A 16,439-nucleotide genomic window follows, 5' to 3' on the forward strand; every position below is an offset into this window, starting at 1 on the left:
CGGCGCATGAAGAAAGGCGGTTTTGAGGTGAAGGCAAACTCCCAAGTTCCACACTTTCTTTGCAAACATTGAAGTGCACCATATTCTCACACTGATCATGACATGTTTCGTGCATTTTGTGAATCCTAAACGATGTGTGCTGTGCGTCACCAGATCCGACCGACGCCTCCTCACCTCACTTCTGCCATGGCGGAAAACATACTCGCGGCCGCCTGCGAGAGCGAGACCCGCAACGCTGCCAAGAGGATGCGCCTGGACGTCTACCAACCCACGGTAAGCACCTTGGCAGGAGCTGCTCCGAATCGACCGGCATTGATGAGCGGATCGAGGAGACCTATGAAAAGCTTCGGTTCACGATTCACACCAATTTTATTTATTTTTTTCATTTGTTTTACGTGCTTTCAACGTTCCACGTAAATTAAGGCAAAGTTGTGTATGGTTTGTGTTGAAGGAGGAGCCGGCCAGCCTGGAAAAGCCCGCCTCCAGAGAGCCGGCCCCCCCGACCAGCTTCTCCACCGCCGCCTCGGCCTATGCCCAGGACCTGCTCTACACCAACGGAGGCCTCAACTACAACGTCGGGGGCTTCGCAGCGGCCAGCGCCAACCAGCAGACCAGCCCTGCTGCAATCACCAACGGTAAACCAAGCTCTCGTTGTTTAAATGTAGAATCCATTCTGCTGGTACCCAATGTAGTGCAAATGATATAGAATGGATTATTATGGATTCATTCACCGCGAAAAGGACAAAGGAGAGGAAAGACAAATGATTACAGAGGATGTTTGCTTTCCTTGTCGACGGCTATGAAACTGTATTGGTTGTTATCTTCTCTAACCCTCTCCCTCCCTCTCTCCCTCTCTCTCCCTCTCCCTTTCTCTGTTCTCTCAACTGTCCCCCCCCCCTCCCCCCACCAAAGGCCCCACAGATCTGAGTATGAAGTCCGTGACCCCAAACTGCTCCTCCTCGAGCTCCAACAGCCACGGCCAGGGCGGGGGCGGGGGCGGGGCCTCGGCCCAGCTCAGCCCCCCAGAGGTCACGGCGGTGAGGCAGCTCATCGCCGGCTACAGGGAGTCCGCCGCCTTCCTGCTGCGCTCCGCGGACGAGCTGGAGAACCTCATCCTGCAGCAGAACTGAGCCTGAGCTAGGCTAGGCTAGGCTAGGCTAGGCTAGGCTAAGCTTAGCCAAGCTAAGCTAGGATACACCGTGCCAACACCTTCTCTCCGAGGCTGTCTGTCTGCATCACTCTCAAGTCACATGGTTGGAGGGCGGGGGGAAGACTATGAATTCCTTTACGAAGGCACAAAAACGTTCAAGGGTACAAACTACAGCGCACAATCGGTCCTGTAGGAGCGGTTCCTTTACCTAATTGATGTTTTGTATTTGAAAGAAATTTATCCAAGGATTGAAATATATCTGTTTACGTTATGCATTCAGTTAAGTTTGACCTTAGTGCCACATTATCTCAAACCCATCACCTTTTCCAGCTAATTCACATCCCATCTCTATTCCCCTCCTTCTCAGGTCTTAATCTTAAGTCAATTAGTGCCCGTTAACCCAGTAGAGATGCAGTGATCTACCTGGATCACTGGATCTGGACAATTATCTGCTGATTACAAAGTACCAGATTCCCTAAAGTGTGTACAATTTGGGGGGTAAAATGGCATCGTAAAACTACTTACATTTATTGCTGCTACAAATGTGGCAAACTGCCGCTGAACTGCAAACCTCAATGGCCTGGATGTGTTGACGTGTAAACACACAAAAGAAAACGCAGAAACACAAGGAGAGGTGGAATTTAGAAAATATATCAGACATCTTTCACTCGGGACATAATCCGTTTCTGTCTTTCAAATGACAAATCTCAAACAAATCAATTAACTTTCATGGAATCTCTTTCTCCTCTTCTATTTCGGTGTCTTATGATTAGTAGTTGTGTATTTGTTATCATGACTATCTTTTTGGTTGGTGTTCTGGGGGGTAGTATCACCATGGTCGTTTTACCACCACTCGACATACAGGAAGTATTGAAGAGGCTTTGACAAAACCTTTGGTATGCAAACTAAGTCATGCAGACACCTGTCAGGGAAAAGGAGATTGAAATATTGATTAGTCAACGTTCAGAGAAAAGGTGCAATATTTGAGATAATCAGTAGAAGAATCACAAGAGGAAGGAAAAATAGAGTGACTTTATCAATCTGCTGTTCTTTAGTCTGAGAGCCTTCGGGGAGAGTTAATGGGGAGGAAAGCAGGGGGTACAATGCCACTTTCTTCTCCTGTTTCCACTGTTAAAGAAGTACAACGATTTATCCCATGCAGCATTGTAGCCGATTTCAATGTTGTTGTTTCTTTTTGTTGTGAGCACTGATCTTTATCTCCAACCTCATGTCTGAGACACTTTTATCGACTGAAACCAATCGTTCAGGCGTGACTAAGAAAAGGGACCTGGTTAAAAAAAATTATTGTGATTTATTGTTGAACGTCTTTTTTTTACTCTAGAGATTTTTTGGGTCATTTTGTGCAGAGATTGTTCAGTGAAAATAGTTTTCTTGTTTTTTTCTAATGGCGCGTTGAGCTTACATGTAGCCATCTAGGGAGGCAGCCGCTAGCATGAGGTTGTGTAGAACGAAATGCATTACGCTGCTAGCCCGCCTCTCTCATATAATATATATATATATATATATATATATATATTTAACCCATCTTTTTTTTCCACAACATTGATGATATTCCTCTGTTACCACATCCCTACATGTCCACACCCCTGTCATGATGAAAACAAAATACTGTTAAAAAAAAAAGCAAAAGACAATCTTTGAAAAAGATGTGATCACATCACAGTTTACGCTGACAACATTGCCGCAAGGGTGGTGTGTGTGCGCGCGCGCCTGTGTGTGTGTGTGTGTGTGTGTGTGTGTGTGTTGGAGATCAGAGAGCACACAGAGTATACCCATAGCCAGACGGAGAGCACAGTCTCAGCGCAGACACTTGACTTTACTGGTTGAATCAGTGGAGGACTCAGCACAAACGCAGCCGTGTTGGTGTACGTAAATGTGGTTCTGTTGTGTATTTTATTTAACATTTCTTTGTTTTTACCCTTTGATGTAAGTGTTAGCATTAACACCTTTGTTGGATTGTGTGAAATGGAGTGACCCTTTCATAGCTATTTTGTAGTGAATGTGTGTGAGTGAACCTGTGAAGTGATTCAGTGGTCGGAAACATTCCAAACGAAACAAAGTCTCTTCATCAAACAGCGAACCTGGCCCACGCCTTGTTGCTTTGGCGATTATATTTCTGTATTTATTACAAATCCCAACCATATCAGCTAGCATTTGTAATACATGACCAGTGTATCGCTGCCCATGCATATGTTGATGTCACGCAATGATATTAGGCCTGTCATGTGTTACACAAAGCCTGAGGCAGAGCAGATATCACAAACCCATTATCAATTGGACCGCGTTACATTTGAATTGTCAACGATATTATCTATTGCAAGTTTGTAAGCACTTTATAGCTCAGGATTAAGGTAACACAATACAGTGAGGTGTGTCTTTACCTCACTTGGAATATCTGTTCCAGTCCAGCATTTCCTGGACAGGTAGCACACTGGACCATTGTAATCTGTGTGCAACTGTGTCTATTGATATAGAAGTACATTTGGGTACAGAAAAAAATAATAACCACTTTATTATCAGTTTCAGTTTATCTTCTTTTTTGCATTTGTAGATTCAAAATGGAAAGTAATTAACACACAGTAGAAAAAAACATGGAGTTTCTGAACTTGCCACCCTGGTCCCCACAGACGTCTTCCTTTTTTGTCCTCCAACTGCTTTGTGTTAACCAGCTATTACAGTAGCCATGGCAACCGCACGATGGCTCTCCCACGCATTTTCTAAAAGCAACGCTAAAAGTGAAGCTTGTGCGCGGTGGTTCCACATCATCCGTCATCTCTTACTGCCGTCTCTCCAAAGCTCTCGTCCCCTCAATATTTTTGCTTGCAGATTTGTATCGATGTCTTTGGGTCTACACTGAGAACGAACATGTGGGTCTGTGCTGGAGTTACTGTGAACGAGGAGGACCAAACCCCTGGTAGACATCTTTTTTTGTAATGGCCAATCGAATTTATCTTTGTATTGACTGGAAAATGTAACGTATTGATGTTAATGAAAATTGCCCTGGTAGTTTGTGGATTGCTCAAGTGGTCAGATAAATGTACTGTATAGCTGTACAAAGAGTGATAAAAAAAGACATGTTTGAAACATTTCATTTTCCTGTGAGTACAGCACTGTTTTGAAAAAAGTGGTTTTTTAAACCCTTGCCTGTTATGACTTTATTTGGTGGTTCTCTGTAAGATTTTTGTTATTGTTATTTATATGATTTTATTTGTCACCTCCCCTGCACTGAAAAGAGATTGTAGCTTTGTGCAAGGGGTATATTCCAGTGTGAAGCTTCGTAATTCCCCCTCTGGTTTTGGACTCAGTGAAAGTGTGATGTTTACATGTACAGTTTTACAACTTGCTTTTTTCTCTGTTTTTTATTTCTCACCTTTGCCACAATCTGCGTACTTTTTTTTTTTTCATATTTACTTTTATAGTTGAATCCAATGCAGATGTGACCACTTTGACCTTTGACCCTTTGCGGTCGGAGTGGGCCGTTACGACTGGGATCGGTGGTGGCTAAGCGCCTCAAACTGTCAAGTCTTAAGTAAAGGGGAGCTTCACGACATCTCAAAGTGGACCATTTAGTATTTATCAAGTCAGCTAGATTAGTAAAACTAATATCGGAAGACATTGTGGTCAGGAAAATAGTTAATTGTTAAACTAACCCTTTGGGATAGAATCCATCATGTACTATTGAATTGCTCAGAATAATGTATTGTTGGGCCCGTGTCGCAAGGTGAGACCACTCACCTGGGTGGTGTTCACTTTGACGTGTTGTAATCTCTCCTTGGTAACATAAAAGCCATTCCCCTCTCCTGGCCTTCAAAGGGGGAACCCATAAACCTCAGGAAATACTGAATCTTCAAGTTACGTTTTTATCCATGAATCTAAAAACTCACAAAAAAAAACGTCTAAGCCTCGACCGAAAACCATACCATTTATACAAGATGTCTATTGTTTTGTACATTTATCATTGTGATTTCAAAGTGAGCTTTTTACAGTATCTGTGACTTAATATTTTGATTTTTGGAGTGTTTATACGTCTGGATATTTATTATTATATGTGAAAGGACAAAAAAACTAAAAAAGTAGAAAATCGAAAAAGGCTGAACCCGTTTCATTTGTATGTTTCATGCAAAGCTGTCCGGCGGGATTCTCTCTGCCTCTTACATATCAGCCACTAACGAGAGACTTGTGTTTGTTTGGAGATAGCTTTTTTCAGTGTTGCATCAACGCTATGGTGAAAAAAACAGCAAGTGGCAAGGCTCTCTTCTTCTTCTGAGATGTCAGTAATTCAATAAAATAGTGCGACGAGTTATCAAACTCCAAACACGGCTTGTTCATTGGATCTATCTGTCTGTTCCTCTTTCCATCCCTCTCGCTGTCATTGCCTAATTTCTGTACTTTTTCATTTGTGAGTGGCTCAGTCCACAAGAGAGCAGTAGACTCCAAGAGAGAGATTGGAATAGCAGGGTAGGTTTTGTTTTATTATTCCAGTGAGAAGAGAAAACCACTGGAATAAAGTGATGTCAAACACACCTCTCTTCTCCAAATTAGATAAGATTCACTCACACACACACACACACCCACACACACACACACACCCACACACACACACACACACACACACACACACACACACACACACACACACACACACACACACACACACACACACACACACACACACACACACACACACACACACACACACACACACACACACACACACACACACACACAGACGACCCAAAACACCTTTTTTACAGGATGTAGATATAATAGACCATGAACTGAAAAGCCCTAAATGCGATTGTAAGGCCATAGTCAAAGGGTGTTTAAAGGGCATGTTATGTCTGAAGGTAATTAAGACTTCGAGTCAAACAGACCTGGCAGGATTAAGAGATTTTAATGTGGAAATTGATGGAATATTCCATTGGAGAGCATCCATCTTTTGTGGGCAGTAATGAGCCACTGGTGCCTTGTTACACTTAGCCTTTAGCCTACAATGTGTAGCGTCCAGTAAATAACTTGATACTTTATAAAGGTAAAACACAAAGATGAAGACTGGGTTTATTAACCTGCCATAATAACGAATCCATTATCTGAGCGGAACAACCCGGAGTAAAACTGAAACCCCCCATGACTAAAAGGTTCAACCACAACAAACATGTTTACTCTAAGGGCCTGAAACCTTGAATTATAAAAAGAACATGATCGATAAAGAAATTGAGTTCCACCTTCGCAAACACACCGGCGCTCCCTCCCTCCCTCCCTCCCTCCCCTCCCCTCTCCTCCCTCCCTCCCTCCAGGCCGCTGATCAAACACTGCCATGTAACTGGATGGCCCCGGGCCGTGGCACACAGGACAGAGGTCACTGTCCGATCACGCAAAAAACAGGGGGCGAAAAACAGACTGCCACGAAAGTAGTGTGTTTGCAGTCCAGTTTATCACGGAAATGAATAAACACAGACCAACGTGTCGGCCCTGATTCATTAGTCCGAGAGGTGGTTCTTCTCGTCTGATAGGACTGAGGCTGAGGGAGTCTAGGTGAAAGGCTATGGCAGGAGGCAGGAATGGCACCCACAGCTGCCTGCGTCCCAGATTCAAATTTTATATTTAAACCGAGTGACGAATGGGATCTGAAATCTTTGGTCTAGACAGCCACCTGTGTCCTCTCTATACCTTCCTTGACTTCTGAGGCCGTCATGCTGTAATAGACTAGAGAAGAGTTGTTATCTCAATAAAATGACCACCATGATTTTATCAACAAAAATAATAAAAAATGCCCCCAGCTGTAAATTGTATTAACACAAGGAAAGTTTGATATTAATAAACATTTATACTCTACAGGTATATTCATTATTTAAGACGAAAAGTACAACATGTTGCTAAAATATATTGTTCTATTGATACATTCTATTAGAGAACTTCTAGTTTCTAACCGATCTATCTCTAAGCATGGTGGGGTTTCACCTTTGGACAGGGTAACCTATCTCTGAGGGGATGGAAGCAGCATGGCCTCAGCCCCAGGTCAACAGCCAGGAAGCCCCTCAGCCGCAGCCCACGTGTCATCCACTCCGGCTTGGGCTGCTTTTGGATCAGGACTGGGTACAATTTTAGCAACAAGTTGTACTCATGCCAGGAATAGGTCTACTGTTACTCACGAATTCGTCAGCTGGACATAGTGGCTCAACACGGCTTGCACCAACATTCCCTGAGTGGGGCAGAATTATTAGTCATTTTTTGACAAGGTTTCTAGGTTGTCCCTTTTACAGCAAAAATACAAAATTGTGGCCTACACTTCAACATATGTTGAAAGTGTGAAAATGATTTATTAAGATCAAATGTAGTTATTCTATAAGCTGCCTTCCCCCAAGAATATTTGTTCATCTATTCATAGCGAGCATGCATTTCAAAATGCCTGCCCGGTTTTTTGAGGGCATTTGGCACAGGATCCTGTTAAGAAATAAGGGATGTTTAAAAATACACAAAATCCAATGCCAATGTGTAGACTTTTGACCAGACAGGACATGTTGGTTGTCACAGCAGGAGTTTAGGTCAGTAATACGAACAATGGTGTTTTATATTAATTTACAAAATGTGCAATTTTAATTATGGATGTAACGTCTATAGCCTGTAAAGCAAACGTCTAACCTTCAGTATATATTAGAAAACCTAGTGTGCCACTCCAGGAACAGTATCAAGTTGCATGTGGCAACGTGCCAAAGCTATTAACAACATGACTGCTGAGAGAAAAGTAAAGACAACACAAGGCTCTGCCTGCAAAGAACAGGCAGTGACTTGCAAACTCAACATATGACCAAATCAAATTCAAACACACTAACCTTTAGCCTACATTGGGAAAAAAAATCTAGGGGAAAATAAAGAATCTTGAATTCAATGTAGGCAGAAAGTTTGTGTCAATGCAGACATTGACACCAAGGGGCATTAATGAAATCATTTTAAAAATATGTATTGAATTAACGTTTTTTATGCACATTTTCCCTTTCGTGAAATACTGATTCTTCTTCTCTCTAGAACTCACTAGGCTGTATAGTGGATGAAATACTAATAAACTATTTCACCAAACAGTCTTGATATTAAGTGTGTGTAACAGACTGTCAGTATGCTTTAAGTGGGTTTCATGGTTCTGAAATGTGTCTCCTGCGTCTTTAATTGTGAGCGTGGAGAAAAGCAAGGGGGGGATCTAGCCGGTCTCCTGTTCCAACAGGTGACCTGGATTCAGCTGCTACAAGAGTGTGCCGTTATCTAAACGGTATAATCCAGTGAATTAACTGCTCCTAATCATCGCAAAGATAAACAGCTTGTGGCCGTTTAGCAAGTAGGCCAACGTCAGTAATTCCTCTGAGAACATTTTTCTTCATCATTTTCAATTGAATGCATAGATAAATCTGACCAGGTCTTAAATCTGAGTTGTTTTTCCAGAATCTTCAATAATAAAAGAATCATACTATAGCAGGGAAAATCAAATGAACAACCAAAACAAATATATGATGTGTAATAGGATAAATATGAATCATGCCATGGTTTCAAGTCTGGGTAAAGATTTTGTTATGAATAAAATCAAAATACAACATTGCAATGTTTGCTGCAAGTATTTTTTATTTGCCAGCAACATGAACAGTGTAAAAAGTGAAAATAAGCGTTAAAATATTTGACTGTTTTTGGTCAAGATAAAAAAATGTAAATATCTTTCTCTATATATATATATAAAGACAAACAAAGAGAGGAGGGGCTGGGAGCATGCCAGCCGGGGACTCCATCTCCTGGTGAAGGACTATGTGAGTGCGTCGGCCGGCTGCTGGCCGCTGGGCTGGGCGGGGGCGGGGGGGGAGGGGGGGGGAGCCACTGGAATCTAGGAGGAAGCGGTCGGGGGGGACGTCGGAGGGGAGGCTGCTGTCGTCGTCGCCTCAAACTTCCCCAAATCACTGCTTTCACTGAGCTGCCTCTTGCGGACCATCTCCTGAGCGATGCAGGTGATCTCCCCGTTTGTGACCGTGTAGACGCCGTTCCTGAAACGACACGGGAGGACACGCCGTCAGTGTCAACCGGCGGATCTCTGGAATCAGACAAGGTCGTTGTGTTTTTTTCCTCGATTCCAAAACACTGCAAACTCAAACCAACTCACTTTTGAGAGTCGGAGCCGTTCTGCATGGCGGTCTGGTTCTGCTTCCCGAAGAACAAAGAAGACCACCAGTGACCGGAGTCCTGTCTCGGCAGACCTGAAAGAACGGAGCGGACCACAGATAAGGCTCAGCTCAAACACCGGGCCGGGTTGAACCCAGATATGACACAGATAAGACTGTGTACTGCTGACCAAGTGCCGGCTGACTGGACTTGCTGCCTACCTGGGTGGTGTGGAATGACCTCGCCGCTGTACTCTGCGCTGCCACAGGAGCTGTTGCTGGAAGTGGACCCTATGCGCCCTGAAAACAAGGTGGGGACACATTCCCCATCAGCTGAATGTTCTGGTGCATCGTATAATAAGGTCAACAATCATCCAGAGAAAGGACGGCACATACAGATTGGCCGGGAATTATAAAAAGCAAACAATTATATTTTGCATAAAACCAGTCTTGTTAAACCAGACTCTCAGAGCCGTGAAGAGCATGATAAAATGGACGCCTTGTCACTCACTTCTGTAGTAATCGTGAGTGGCGATGAGGGAGCCAGTTGATGGAATTGCTGCCATTTTGTCCGACCTTGTTGGTGTGAAACCGCGTAAAGATGGAAGACTGAGGGGGAAAGAACAGAATGATGGTTTATTGATAACACTGTGGGGGAAATAAAGTTGCCACACTTGTCCTGTGGGGAAAACCTTCACAGTACAAGGTGTGACCAAATACTTGATCTGCTCATCATTTTCCCTCTCACTCCTCAGACATATGGAGTGCATCCCCAGCCGCCACCAGGGGATCTGGTTTCTCCTGACTCGAATAACTGGACTGTGTGTGAATTCAGCGAACGCCATGCCACCTCTCATGGACTCGTGCTGCATGAGCAGGCCACGTTGCCATGGCATTGGTTCAATGGTCCATGGCTATTCAGTCTTGTCATTAAAAATAACTATGCCATTGCAAAATATAATCTTGATGATTTAGGTGTGGAAACTCTTAAAAGAAAATAGTAATAGTAATACTTTTACTATTATGCTATTGCTATGCAATACTTAATACTACTATATTTAGAATTTAAGGATGTATATTTAAAGATATGTGAATGTTCCATGCAACCTAATGTTAACTGTAAACTAGACAGAGGCTTAGTTGTTCCAGGCAGTTTAAGGAAACAACAGCAGGTGAGCTCCATATGGCTCTGGGCATGCCTACTTCACAGGCATCCCAGACGAGATCAACAAAATGACAAAAACATAGGGCTATCTAACTGGTCGGCTGGCTGGTCTGTCTGGTTCCCTTATGGTAGCGGTTCAGCTGAAGTGTGTGTTGGAGCTCTGCACTCGAATAGTTCAACTTAGTATGTGATCATATAAATAAATACTAACATAGTAGAAGCATACGAGCATTCTGAATAATATGTTGGCTATACAGGGGTCATATATGCCTGCACAATTGTTACTGACTCCTAACATAAGGAAGCTATAGTGAATAAAGAATAGTGAGAATAGTCACTGGCCACACGAAAGAAAGCCAGGTAGCAAGAAAAAAAAAGAGTGATCCTTACCTTTTGGTTTTTACTACGATGTTTTGAGCAGAAACGGCGGTTAAGGTTCGGCAGGCAAAGCTGATGTTCAGATCTACTGATTGTTTTTATGTCCCATTGGTGGGCACTGTTTGCACCTTGTCGTTCTACTCGGTCCCTGTGTGATGCCTGAGCCTTGATCGTCACTCGGGTTTTATACCAGTTGCATAAACTCGGACTTGGGGCACGTGGAGGGCGCATGGGCGGTGGGAGGCAACGTGGGCGGGGAAACAGTGTTCCAGGAAAACGTGTTACTGGTCTGGTCCCATGGCTGGTGAAACGTGCAGCAGCTCAATGTCACAGGTCGCTTTGGATTTAGAAAATCTTTTAAATCCAGTTGCCACCCTCGTACGAGAGCTGGTCTGCTGCTCTGCTGTAAGTTGTAGGACTAAGGGGGTCTTTATAATGAGCCCTTTAGTATAGCATAGGCCTATTCTAAGTTGTATTTGATTAACACTGTGTGACAATTCCATTTATTTTATTGGTGACATAAAAATGGGAAGCTCTCGGCGTAGGTGAGCTCCAACATTGGAGTCAGCCCTTTTACTGATTACAATGCATCATAACAACCAATGCTGCATCCAAAACCTACGATTTTCTTTTCATAAAAATACATAAAATGTTTAATTTGAAAGAGTTAATATAATATGCCCTATATTGTTAATAATTATATCTTTAAATAGCCATACAATTACAAACTGCATTCACTTAGTTTCGACTTCAAGAAGTCACAAAATGCCGTTCACTTTTCAACCAATTTTAATTGAAAAATGTGAAAGTACAAAAAATACTTTTCGGTCAAATAATGTATTAAGATGAATTGGTTTACACTGGTTTATTTAACACATAAGAGACACCCCCCCCCCCCCCCACACACACACACACACACACACAAACACACTAACTCCTTCATATATATTATTGACTAATTAATATACTGTTCACTTATAATCTGAATGAACACTTTTAGAACCTCCGATTGTTAGCTTGGATGCAGACAACGCATCAAGGAGATTATCTCAAAACAAACAGTCCATCTTCTGCTCCGCTCTCAGAAGGGCCCGTCCCTCGAGGTGCGACGGGAAGAGGGCTTCTCAAACCCCGACGTGTTTCCTCCGTCTCCTCGACCACCTGCCACCTTATCCTGAGGGAGTTACAGTGAACCGTGACGAGAGCTGCTGTTTATGCATACACACAATACACTGTGTCTGCTTAAAAGGCCTTAAAACTGACCTTAACACTGCCAACCATTTCTTCAAAAGACCTGAAAGTCGAGGAGGGTCTACATGGGATGAATACAGATAGGTATCATGTTCATGGCGAGTTATTTTATCCACAAGAAAAGTGAAATACCAAATAAGCATATGAACATAATTGTCCCAGGGACTCCTGATAAAATAATTGTGCTCTAAAAGAACATTGATTTGAGACGGTTAAACAGTTGCCCTGAGCATTCAGCATTACCTCATGGCAGGAACACTGATGCTGTGGGCCAGGGGTCTGTGTGGACGTGAGGGGGCACATGGAGAGACCAAGACACAAAACAGGGATAAGCAGTACAGCAGCCACCGCCGGATCAACATCAACAACAGGCCGAGAACAAGGGCACTGGACTACGTCAGCAGAAGACAACATCATTCTGAATCACAGCTCTGATGGGATCGCAGACACAAGATACAATTTATATCCTGGTCAGAAAGGGCACTACAAAACATAGATAATACTACAGTCTATTGCATATTACATCCATGATATGTAGGTTATATAATATACTTTGTATATAGCATACATAATATAATATTAATAATACATATATATATATATATATATATAATAGATTAACCACTATCTTCATAGTAGTACACAATGAGGTAAATCCTACCGGGCTGAGCTGGGAAGGGCTAGAGTTCTGATTGGTCAGCAGCATTAGGGAGGAGAGAAGGACATGACACATGAGTTCACAGACTCCTTCATCAGCAGCTTCGTCCCCATCTGAGTCGAGAACGCCACAGTCATAATGCCATGTGGCGCAACTTCATATGCAACCGTGTAATGAGATTGGCATGAACTTACTGGCTCAGCCAACATGACATGACAGGATTAGTAAGATGAATCGTGAATGAGACACAATGGGTCATGTTGGAGTGGAGACATGTGTGCTTGTGTGTGTGTGTGTGTATGTGTGTGTGTGTGTGTGTGTGTGTGTGTGTGTGTGTGTGTGTGTGTGTGTGTGTGTGTGTGTGTGTGTGTGTATGCGTGTGTGTGTGTGTGTGTGTGTGTGTGTGTGTGTGTGTGTGTGTGTGTGTGTGTGTGTGTGTGTGTGTGTGTGTGCGTGTGTGTAGGTGTGTGTATGTGTGTGTGTATGCGTATGTGTGTGACTAAGAACACAGTGAAATGTTGAAATTATATTTGAAGGCTTGTGGGGTTTTAAACGTTATTAGTTTGATGATACTGAATAATGTGACTGCATTCAAAATGAAGTGAAACTGGAAATACAGGCACTGGTGATGAGAGCACTCTCAGCACCTCATATCTGCAAGCCTCCTGGTGATGGAAACTCCCACAGTAGACAGAGCAGCAGTGGTCACCTGGCCGGCATAGGAGAGCGACTCCTGGGTCCTCTTATATCTATACACACCATGCAGAAGATAGGGCTCAGTGGGGCACGAACCAAGGAAAGCTCTGATACTGGTGTGAGGAGGACATGGTGAACACAAACCGACAACACACACACATACGCACACACACACACACACACACACATTTGGACACACACTCGAACCATGCACAAATACAACCTGCTAGTTATACATTTACATTTAGGGCATTTAGCAGACGCTTTTATCCTAAGCAATTTACAATAAGTGCATTTTTCAAAACAAATAGAAACAATATATAGCTGTTGGTACATTAAAGATATTTATAGAAATGTGTAAGCATTTACAATTTCTAGGTTAACCATTCCCAGTATTCAACAAAGATAGCTAGGGTAAGACGCTATACAATGATAGGTAATACCCCAGCTACTTCTGCTCAGTGAGGATATTGTGCTATTAACAGGACACTGATCCAATTGTACCTAAATCCTATCACCTGTTCCCAAGGGTTCACAGGTTACCAGCCCCAGTAGAACAACAAGATATGATGTCAAAACTCACGCGTTGGAGTTACTGATGTCGTCTAAAGTTGTAGCGGCTGTCATATATCTGTAAAACAAATGCAAGGTTTGCTAATAATGTAACATATTAGTAATCTATTATTTAAAGTTAACGCATCCAAACCACACCAATATATGAGATATAAACCACGACAGGCTGTCCGTTTATTGGAAAATAATAATAACGCATGGAACGTTATTGACCAATCAGAATCAGGTATTCGACCATGCTGCGTTATAAATGTGATGATCTGTGACCGGGTCGTGTGCTTACGGGGTGGAGGTCTGCACGTCTTGCCATCCCTTGGCCAGGTTGTTCTTGATGTTGTTGAGCGGCGTCGTGCCTAGCTGTCTCCTGATGTCCATTGCATATTTCTCTTTTGCCAGAAGAACCTGTCGCAAAGTCTGGATCTCATCTTCCACCTATACATCACTCAGCAGATATAAAGCCATGTTATTTATTACTCAGCAGATATAAAACCTTGCTATGCCTCACTCAGCATATATAAATTCATGTTCTTCAGCATTTGCAGATGGAATGGAAAGAAATTATATGTGGCCTGTAGTAAAAATGCCTTGCTATGCATGAGTTTGGGCTCAAGCCATTGTCCATGGTATTGTCCCAGTGTAACTTATATGCAAAGCTTTATGGACACGCAACATTGTTCTCATCTCCACTAGTTTGGACCCCAGGTCGATGCACACCCCACACTATGCCTTGCCAACTATACAAACTATACCTTCCTCTGCACCTCTTTATCTCTATAAAATACATTTTGGATGACGAACGGGCTGAATCTTGTATTGCAACTCTTTCCATGGCCATGCTCACTCAAAACATTGGCTTATTTATATTGTCTGATGCATTTTTCAACAACAACCCTTCGAAACTAGTATCATAGTTATAAACTATAATAAAGACAATTCAATAATTATTACCCTTGTTAACTCAGCATTCAGCTCGTCAACGTCTTCTTCTGTTAGATCAGAAGATCTAATCGTTGTCCCCGGATGAATGTGCATCGATGGGTTGCCACCAAAACCTGCAAGCATATTGATTACATTGACTATGAAAGATGGAATTGCTATCGGCGACCGACGTAGGCTATCGTGGTAGGAATACACGCAAGTTATACAGGTTCAGTTGAGCCATGAAAACATCAACAGTAGCATGATGTTCTATCATTTATTGCACTTTCTTTCGCAGAATAATTAGAATAATTCGTAGATTGTGTAATAATATTCGCGTGCAACGTGTCGCTGTCCCTGGTGCTGAATCCTTAATGAGGGCTGGATAGCCGGAGTGCTACGTTACCTGTTGACACTAATGGAGCTAGCTTAGTTTTAAAAGACGTTTGGGTCACACACGGTATTTGTTTAACTAACGATACACTGATCTATGTGCATTGTAACCAACGCTTAACTACCGACACATCTTACCTTGCCGGTTCATTCTTGATACTTTCACTTGACGTCTTCGAACAACGCAGAGGCTTACAAATGCTGCGTGCTGCTACTGTCCAATCGCAGCGCCCCTCAGCAAGGGTTGCCAGATTGGGCGGAAAATCGGTCCCAATCTGGCAACAATGCTCATCCCTCTGGGTACTGGAGTACAGACTCAGGGTGATCAGACGAGTCAACATGGTTATAACAACAGAATCAATGCAACACAAAATAAATACTATAATAATATGTAGATAGATTTTATTTAGTAAAAAGAACGTGATAATACAACTCATTAAAGCCCAGTCCAATTAAAACCCTATATCAGACCACCGAGTTATTGTATAGTTTAGTTAGGAAATGCAATTTATAATAGAGTTATAAAATGATTCGATTGTTAGGCTATTCTTTTTTCTTTTCTTTTTTTACATTTCCTATATAGTTTGCTATTTAGAAGCTCATATCCTGGTTTACACTAAGCACAATATATAAATTGTAGCCTAGGTCTATTATTACTTTTTGACCAAGTATGAATTGTGATATTGGGTGTTTGTGATGAAAGTAATGATGATGTTAAAAATTATGGCGTTGGTGGTGATTAGGATAGTTTACTTTCCGGATAAAGCTCCACTGCACAACCCCAGACAGAACAGCATAACCATTGCCTGGCCACTATAAACTAACATGGCTAAAAAGCCAAACCTCTTTCTACTGAACGTATCTATGTCTGTAAGATGAGGGGTTGTCTCCATCTGCTGATTGAACCTAGCCTTCACACGGGTGCTTTAAACCTTATCTTTTGCCAAAAGAAAATTACTCCCAAAACATATCGACCATTGTCTATAAAAACAACCATCTACTCTTTGATTGCTTACATTTTCAATTTGGGTTTTTCTGATATGACTCACTTTGAACAATTTGGATCATCATTGGATTCATATTATTATTTATTTTTTAATA

General features: G+C 42.4%; 3 protein-coding genes across 4 annotated transcripts in view; 1 reads left to right on the forward strand and 2 right to left on the reverse strand.

Moving 5' to 3' along the window:
* Positions 1-5,902, forward strand: part of LOC132460241 (uncharacterized) — a 14,617-nt gene extending 8,715 nt beyond the window's left edge. Inside the window, exons 4-8 of the mRNA XM_060055325.1 lie at positions 2-27; positions 154-273; positions 452-635; positions 913-1,957; positions 2,061-5,902. Of these exons, the coding sequence (XP_059911308.1) occupies positions 2-27; positions 154-273; positions 452-635; positions 913-1,130 (548 nt within the window). The 3' untranslated portion in view covers positions 1,131-1,957; positions 2,061-5,902. The remainder of the gene's footprint in view (position 1; positions 28-153; positions 274-451; positions 636-912; positions 1,958-2,060) is intronic.
* A 2,862-nt stretch (positions 5,903-8,764) lies between these two features.
* On the reverse strand, positions 8,765-11,021 carry LOC132459245 (pancreatic progenitor cell differentiation and proliferation factor A-like). Its single transcript, XM_060053674.1, has 5 exons — positions 10,862-11,021; positions 9,818-9,915; positions 9,529-9,606; positions 9,309-9,402; positions 8,765-9,192 (listed from the first exon to the last, which is right to left on the reverse strand). The coding sequence occupies exons 2-5, from the start codon at positions 9,870-9,872 to the stop codon at positions 9,036-9,038; spliced, it is 384 nt and encodes a 127-aa protein (XP_059909657.1). The 5' UTR covers positions 9,873-9,915; positions 10,862-11,021; the 3' UTR covers positions 8,765-9,035.
* Positions 11,022-11,342: 321 nt separating this feature from the next.
* On the reverse strand, positions 11,343-15,617 carry LOC132459008 (tumor protein D54-like). Of its 2 annotated transcripts, none has more exons than XM_060053434.1 (9): positions 15,477-15,617; positions 14,976-15,079; positions 14,311-14,459; positions 14,038-14,085; positions 13,406-13,507; positions 12,762-12,788; positions 12,344-12,379; positions 12,113-12,161; positions 11,343-12,023 (listed from the first exon to the last, which is right to left on the reverse strand). In XM_060053434.1, the coding sequence occupies exons 1-9, from the start codon at positions 15,487-15,489 to the stop codon at positions 11,931-11,933; spliced, it is 621 nt and encodes a 206-aa protein (XP_059909417.1). In that variant the 5' UTR covers positions 15,490-15,617; the 3' UTR covers positions 11,343-11,930. The 2 variants fall into 2 exon arrangements, with proteins under 2 accessions (XP_059909417.1, XP_059909473.1); XM_060053490.1 differs by lacking the exon at positions 15,477-15,617 and adding an exon at positions 15,352-15,461.
* Between the last annotated feature and the right edge of the window lie 822 nt (positions 15,618-16,439).

The sequence above is a fragment of the Gadus macrocephalus genome, chromosome 1, assembly GCF_031168955.1.
Source record: "Gadus macrocephalus chromosome 1, ASM3116895v1".
Lineage (NCBI taxonomy): Eukaryota > Metazoa > Chordata > Actinopteri > Gadiformes > Gadidae > Gadus > Gadus macrocephalus.

Excerpts from the sequence above, each read along its gene's own strand:
- LOC132459245 (XM_060053674.1), bottom strand. The coding sequence starts at position 9,872 with ATGGCAGCAATTCCATCAACTGGCTCCCTCATCGCCACTCACGATTAC. Across the intron at positions 9,607-9,817 it reads CACTCACGATTACTACAGAA|GGCGCATAGGGTCCACTTCC; the intron begins GTGAGTGACAAG and ends CCTTGTTTTCAG. Across the intron at positions 9,403-9,528 it reads GGTCATTCCACACCACCCAG|GTCTGCCGAGACAGGACTCC; the intron begins GTAGGCAGCAAG and ends CCGTTCTTTCAG.
- LOC132459008 (XM_060053434.1), bottom strand. Across the intron at positions 13,508-14,037 it reads GACATCAGTAACTCCAACGC|ATATAAGAGGACCCAGGAGT; the intron begins GTGAGTTTTGAC and ends TGGTGTGTATAG. Across the intron at positions 12,789-13,405 it reads AGGAGGCTTGCAGATATGAG|AACTCTAGCCCTTCCCAGCT; the intron begins GTGCTGAGAGTG and ends CTGACCAATCAG.